Source organism: Hippocampus bargibanti, linkage group LG09 (assembly GCF_051943395.1).
Source record: "Hippocampus bargibanti isolate YZ-2025 linkage group LG09, ASM5194339v1, whole genome shotgun sequence".
In the NCBI taxonomy this organism is placed as follows: Eukaryota; Metazoa; Chordata; class Actinopteri; order Syngnathiformes; family Syngnathidae; genus Hippocampus; species Hippocampus bargibanti.
Genome location: NC_142742.1, coordinates 14,777,178 through 14,784,803, shown reverse-complemented (window position 1 = coordinate 14,784,803; position 7,626 = coordinate 14,777,178). Strand labels below are relative to the sequence as shown.

The 7,626-nt window shown below is 38.4% G+C and overlaps 1 protein-coding gene across 1 annotated transcript; it reads left to right on the top strand.

The window, feature by feature from the left end:
- The first annotated feature begins 2,976 nt into the window (after positions 1-2,976).
- On the top strand, positions 2,977-7,218 carry LOC148893758 (cell cycle control protein 50A-like). The gene is made up of 7 exons (XM_089004972.1): positions 2,977-3,468; positions 4,485-4,604; positions 4,991-5,098; positions 5,185-5,272; positions 5,440-5,583; positions 5,850-6,059; positions 6,170-7,218. Exons 1-7 carry the CDS (start codon positions 3,220-3,222, stop codon positions 6,361-6,363), a joined length of 1,113 nt encoding a protein of 370 aa, XP_088861098.1. The 5' UTR covers positions 2,977-3,219; the 3' UTR covers positions 6,364-7,218.
- The last annotated feature ends 408 nt before the right edge of the window (positions 7,219-7,626 follow it).

Genomic DNA, 7,626 nt, shown 5'->3' with positions numbered 1-7,626 from the left:
AAAGTGAACATGAGTGTTTCACAAGACAAAGAGAAACCAAATTGCTAAATGAAACCTTAAAGGGCAACCAACGTCACTTTTTGGTTTTTTAACTGACATCAGAAAAAGGTTTTATAGCATCTAAAATACCCAAAACACGCAGTATGATATTTTTATTCAAATGCAAAGCACCAATAAAAATGACTTAAAGTGTCCAAAATCTGCAAAAAATTGAGCTGCGAATTGGACATTTTCAGAAAGCCCCCCCCCCCAGTTCGTGACATCACACCAAGACGTCTTGCATTGCTGGAGAATCCAAACAATGACTTTAGATTCGGAGAATATGCTTTCTTGTTACACATCCAGTTATGAATATGATTCAAATAGTTCCGAAGAGGAAAGCATACATGTTTGCAATCGATTAAAGAATTTATTCCATGCCATTTTGAGGCAACATGGGGCAACAATGGATCACCAGAAAAGAGGCACAAAATGGCCACCTCCGCTTCCACAGGCTGATAAATTCCTTATATGGGGCTTGGACTCCCTCTTCTGACGGCTTTTAGGTGCAACACGGTTCTCAGACCAAACATGTACAGCAAAATACATTGACGTGATGGAAGGACGCTACAATGCGTCTTTTTTTACGGTCAGGAGGCGGTCCTTTGTGACATCACGTACGGACTTGTCACCAACTCAAAAACAAGACTTCCTGAATATTCAGAGCGAGTCTTAAAACATAAAATATAGCTATATGTGGTGGAATCTTATTAAAATACGCTCAGTAGAAGTCATTCGAAGCCATTTTACAAATTATGGACACAACTTGTTCAGAGACGTTGGTTGTCCTTTAAACATGCACTGTAAAACCCAACAAGTTGAAAGTACTCAAATTTTTTTATGCCAACTGATTACGTCAAAATTTTTGAGTACAGTTTACTCAAATGTTTTGAGTACAGTTTACTCAAAAGTTTTGAGTAACCTGTAACCTGTTTTGAGTAACCTGTACAGGTTACTCAAAACTTTTGAGTAAACTGTACTCAAAAATTTTGACGTAATCAGTTGCCATAAAAAAATTGAGTACTTTCAACTTGTTGGGTTTTACAGTGTGGCAAATTGGTAGTAGTCCAACACGTGCATTTTATGAATTTTATATCAGAATATCGAAGTGCTACATTAAAATGCACTTAAAAGACACACTTTCCGTTATTTTTCACACTTTCAAAGGGTCCCGGGTGAATTTTAATACCTATGACACCATACCACGAAAGAACACAAAGAATAAAGACTTACAAGACATTTAATATCCACCGGACACATAGTGCTTGTAATCATTCTGGATTGTGGGGAGTTCCATCTCAAGTAAATGAAGAATATAAGGATTGCGCCTTGGACTTGTTATGATGAGGAAGAGGAAGTTTCATCTGTGTTGGATGTCACACATACAGCACATTTGACAATACAATTGTACTACACTTCACATGATGATCAGGGATGGAGCTTGGATCGAAATGAATGGGGCTTGAGTAAACCTACCTCCGCTGAATTATATGTATCTGCTTCATCAAGTAAGTGACCACACATTGCATTGTCATTCAAGGAGGCAGCAATTCATCATTGAGCCAGCAAATTCAATTTATCATTCAAGTGTGGACTGGTTCCCGAATTAGCTAACTCTAATCTGTGCTTATTATGCAGCTCTGCTTACCTTTTGGCTTTGATATGACAGAGGTTTCATGTACCCTCGTAAAACTAGTACGTGTGTCACTTGAGAGTGGTGGATTGGATTTACCTTTATTCGTCTCGCAGTAGAGAAATGTACATTTCACAGCAGCAGATTTGAGACCCCTCAAGGAAAAAAAAGACTCATTTGCAATTTAAACCAAATAATTTACATTGATTCTACATACAGATTTAATATCATTGATAATTGCAAATGTGCGTATATAATAAAGACAACTGTTCTCATTAGGTGGATGTGAGCTGGTTATAAGTGGAAAAAATGCTTTCTACCTGGGGAGGCTATGTAAACTCTGCTCGCATTTTCATGCTTTCCACTTCATCACCTGAGTGGTACGTATTCAAATGATCACTAGGTGTGTTCGACGACTTTGTTTTTGATTTTATCCCTGACACAAAGTCTAATGATTAGATTCTGTATAGTGCCACAAAGGGGCGCCCCTTGCCCACTTTGTATTGAGGATTTTGCCACGGTGCTGCAAGCGTATTGTTTTTTTAGGAAGTATGCTTCCTGTACATTATTGTTATTATTATTACTACTACTACTCATATTAGAGGCGTTGGAGAGAAAGTCAAAGAGGCCAGACTGAGAGGGTTTGGACATGTCTAGAGGAGAGAGAGTGACTATATAGTATCAGAAGGATGCTGAGCCTTGATCTGCCAGGCAGGAGACCGAAAGGAAGAACTAAGAGGAGTTTTATGGATGTTGTCAAAGAAGACATGAAGGTAGCTGGTGTGATAGAAGAGGATGCACAAAACAGGTTAGATGGAGGACACTGATTCGCTGTTGCGACCCCTGAAGGGAAAAAGGGATTTATGAAGGTCTTATTCATTATTAATTTCTTCATACATGAGGCGAAATGTGTTTCTTTGAGAATGTAAGTATGGCTACTGGAAACCTTTTACATTGATAGCATATTCTTAATTAAAAATGTACATGATTATCATCACAAAAAGGCTCTGAAAACTTTAAATACTTACGATTTATTACAATGTATGTGCTAAACTTTCATTTTGTGTATTTTTTTATTATTTCATGATTTTAATATGGTGATTTAATGAACATTTTAAACTATTTTGTATATTAATTTTGCTAGACAGTATATATTATTTTTTTTAGATTTTACATTTATATTCGAAAACCAGTCTTTGTTCGTATTTTTGAATGAATGTTGACCAAACAAGTAATGTTGTAACGTCCTGTTTTGTTTTGAAAATGAATATATTGATTCTGCTGCTGGTGGAGCTTGACAGTGTCAGGGAGCGTAATTCACTGTGGTGACGTCAACCTATCGTTATGACTTGCTACTTCCTGATGTAGGATGGAACTATTAAAACAGAAAGAGTTCAAACTATCCCGAGCAACTATTTAGATTCTGTAGCCCGACTTTACCCCCAGTATCGGTATTTTGCAAATTATCTTAACGTTACGTGCCTTGTCTTGTCGGGAACCGAGCGGCTGTCCACAACAGTATTGTTGACTCGGAGCGGATTACAACCATGATGGCGTCGAGCTACAACGCTAAGGAAGAAGACGGCCACCACTCAGGCCCCTCCAGTCATGGCGGCGCAGGGGCCGTGAAAAGCAAGAAACCGGACAACACGGCGTTTAAACAACAGAGGCTACCTGCTTGGCAGCCCATCTTGACAGCTGGAACCGTGCTCCCTGCGTTCTTCGTCATCGGTCTCATCTTCATCCCCATCGGCATCGGCCTCTATGTAACGTCAAACAACATCAAGGAGTTCGAGGTAGCGTTTATCTCTTCTAACCTTCCACTGTTTACGTTTTACTTTCCAGGTACTCAGTCAGCCTCGTTTAGCCTAAGCACTGAAATCGCAATCGGCCACGTTGAGCCAACAGAAAGCCTCTTAGCATGCTATTGTTCACAGTTCATTTGGTTGAGTACACTCGTCCAGTGCAACATGAGATTCCGCTCTATATAAATTAAGAAAAACCTGAAATATTTTTTAATGTTTTTTCACTCTATTCGTATCAAAACGTAATTATTTATACACACATTTTGAATACAAATAAATTGAAAACGTTGATATGAAAAATAAACAATAGGAAATATAACGTAGATGCGTAGATGGCCTGACTGTATCCCATTCACCAACCCTGAAAATTGGTGCAATAAAACCATTTTCTGTTCAGTCCAACTGAGAGTTTGTAACCCTTGCAGGGGAAACGTTTGTGTCGTACCCTGAGGCTGCTTGGAAATTATCCAAGTGTCAAGCCTGCCGATCATTTGCCGCAAGAAATACGTTTTTTTGGACATCACTTTGTGTTTATGCAATAATCTACGGTCAGAGCATGCTTTCATTAAACAATCTGGCTGTAACAGAACTGTTGACGTAAGCGTTAAGCGTGGAACTTGTCAGTAATGCAGTTAAAAAAAATCACCCCCAGAGGCCAGTTCAGTACCAGGCGATGGTACCCACCCAGAGCGAAAAACAATAATTTACAAAAAAAGGAATGTTTTGTACGAATCATGATTACCCTGTTAAACATTATATCCCAAATATTTATTGTAAAACTAGTGTAGAGCAAAAAGCTTGTAATGTGTAGTTTGGCAGCAAAAATCACTTATGTAAAGTGAAATACACATTTTCGATTTGTTGTAATTGCTTTGTGGAAATACTGAGTCACACGCTTTCAAAAACATTGAATTTGAGATTGTTTTGCCCGCTCTCCCTAATCTCTAATGTGCATTTCCTGTGCTTTCAATGTACACATTTTTTTTTAAATGACTCAATATTTTCAGATTGACTACACTGGTGTGGATGTTTCAAGCCCATGTTTTAGCTGTGCCAAAAACTACAGCTGGGACAGCACTACATCATGCACATGCTCTGTGAATTTCACTTTGGAGCAGCCTTTTGAGGTTTGTTCTCTCTCTAACACATGCGCACTCTAACACATGCTCATTGAATAATACATGTCTAGTTTCAATAATGACAGCGTTGCTCGGAGTGCATCGAAAGTTGAAGCTAATCGTTTGTCCAGTATTGATAGTGGTGCCTGGTGAGTGACATAAATGGGGTTGGCAGAAAATCATTAATGTCCAATTTTAGTTCAAGTAAAGTGAGACTGAAGGTTTAGGATTGATTACCGGAACTCTAATTTTAAAATGTTCTTCAAACTTTCTGAAGATTTTTTTCACAATGTTTGATTTGATTTGTCAGTGGTATAATTGCGTTTTGGAATGAATTTCCACTGCACTATCTCCATGTTCTTTACCATCAGTAGCACAGTGTTTTCTCTCTCCAGAGCAACGTCTTCATGTACTATGGGTTATCCAACTTCTATCAGAACCACAGGCGTTACGTGAAATCCAGGGATGACAGCCAGCTAAATGGGGACCGCTCTGCTTTGACGGTATAGTTTTTTAAAACTGTTGTTCTGCCATCCATTGAAAATATTTTTATGTCATCATGTAATTCAACACCATTTACCCCTTGCAGAATCCAAGCAAAGAATGTGAGCCTTATCGTACCAGTGAAGGCCATCCTATTGCTCCTTGCGGGGCCATAGCAAATAGCCTCTTTAATGGTAAGGATAAAGAAGGAGCATCTGTCCTTGTGAATGCTCGGAGCACCGATGGTGCGAGCAATATATATATATATATATATATATATATATATATATATATATATATATATATATATATATATATATATATATATATATATATTTTTTTTTTTTTTTTTCTTTTACAGACAGCCTGATTCTGTATCATATTGATTCAAATGGCACCAAAATCAGGATCCCTCTGGCAAAGAAAGGCATTGCTTGGTGGACAGACAAGCATGTGAAATTTAGGAATCCTGGTGGAAATGACAACCTTACCATTGCATTTCAGGGTAATTCTTGTTCTTTGTGATTTTTTATTATTTTTTTTGCTTGGAATTCAGTGGGCTCAATTCAGTCACTTGCTCCCATCCGAGTCGGATCACTCTGTCCTGTTTTAGCCACGCCCACAAAGAAAAAAATGATATTTGAACTCAACATTGTTCCGTCATTCCACATTTTCAGCACTTCAAACATGAATTATCAATTAGAAACACATCTTCAAAGTGACTTTAGATGGTCTTGGAAGATTGATTATTTTGGTCACATTCTTTCTCAGGGACTAACAAACCAGTGAACTGGAGAAAGCCGGTGTTTGAGCTGGACACAGATGACCGTGATAACAACGGCTTCATCAATGAAGACTTCATTGTTTGGATGCGCACAGCCGCCTTACCTACTTTCCGCAAACTCTATCGGATCATCCATAAGAAGTCGAGCTCAGCACCGACCCTCGCTAGCGGCAGATACATCTTGGACATCTCCTACAGTATCCTTTTTTACTCTAGTCAGCGTGGTGGTAAACAAAGGGTTTGAGATTTTGCACGTTTTATCTGTTGTAAAAGTTCCCGTCTTGTTTCCTTAACATTACATCTTCAGATTACCCTGTGCTGAGTTTTGATGGTCGCAAGCGAATGATCTTGAGCACCATCTCCTGGATGGGAGGGAAGAACCCCTTCCTGGGTATTGCCTACATTACCGTGGGCTCGATTTGCTTTTTCCTGGGTGTGGTTCTGCTTATCATCCACCACAAATATGACACTCGCAATAGCAGCGCAGATATTCCGAACTAGATCCCACCTGCGTAGCATCCATTCTGGACTGCTTGGTGGTTTCTGCGCAAATACACTGGTCATCTGTAAATGTATGTTTGTGCACGATCAGTACTATGTTATCTGACCTAAAACTGTTTTTGAAGGCAGAGTACACCGCCCGAGACTTGACTGCTTCAAGTTGGATGCTGCAAATGTCATTTTCTGTTGTTATTATATCTGTTTTGAATGTTCTATTTATGTCTATATCAATGTGTGTATGTGTTGTGTCTTAGCACAGCTTTTCAAATGGCTTCATGATTGAAGGGCATGGTTGTTGTTTGTTAGCTTATGTTCATGCCGCATTTAACAAAAATGTCCTGCTGACGAATGTAGTATTACATGACATTGATGTACTTCTGGGTTTGAGAAGAAGTTGAAAAACCTTTTATTGTGCATTGTTAAATTTGGTGAGCATTGATGTTCATATGCCCACGTATCGACCAATTGCAAAAAGTCTCAGCTCCCTTTCCTCCCTTTTTTAATGTACAAAAACGGACAATCTGATTATTTATGCATGCAACAAACTTAACACTCCGTTGATACAATGACTGAGCTTCCTGTCTGGTTGATAAGTGGAAAGGGTTTTGTTCTGTTAATTTAAATTGCACAATTATGTCAGTGTTGACCAAATAATTTGCACTTAAAATTACCTTTATTTAGTCCAAAATCAGATGAGGTAAACTCCTCACCTTGAACAGGATTAGGTAGAAAATGAATAGAATTGCTTTTCTTTACCCTTCGGTTTTCCACCTGGTAGTTGACACCTTGTGAGAATATTTCTTGTTTAATATTAAAATGTATGGGCTTTTTACAAGCTCAACAGGTTCCAATTTACTAATTTGTCAATGTCTATGCAATTTGGTATTTCATTTCCACATCCACTGTTTCATGTTTTCATTCAAAAAGTTTACTTATTAATCAACTGGGTGACATAGATAGCGGTCATTTATTATATTCTAATGGGGCAGTGCTATTTAGCAGCTCAGGCGGAGCTGTCAGTTTAAGTTATTTTCAAACTTGTATAAAGATGTTCAAAGGGAAAAGCCTATGCACGCTGGCTCAACAACTTATACAGTGCAATGTACGTATTCCATTTGTAGGCTGCAAGTAAACTGGACCTGTCAACCATACTTGGGAAACAGGTCGTAGTGAACGTATTGATATTTTGATTATGTTTGTTCAGTATGTCTTACAATATAGTTTCGCTTCTCGATATATTGTCTTTCATATTGAGGCTTTGCT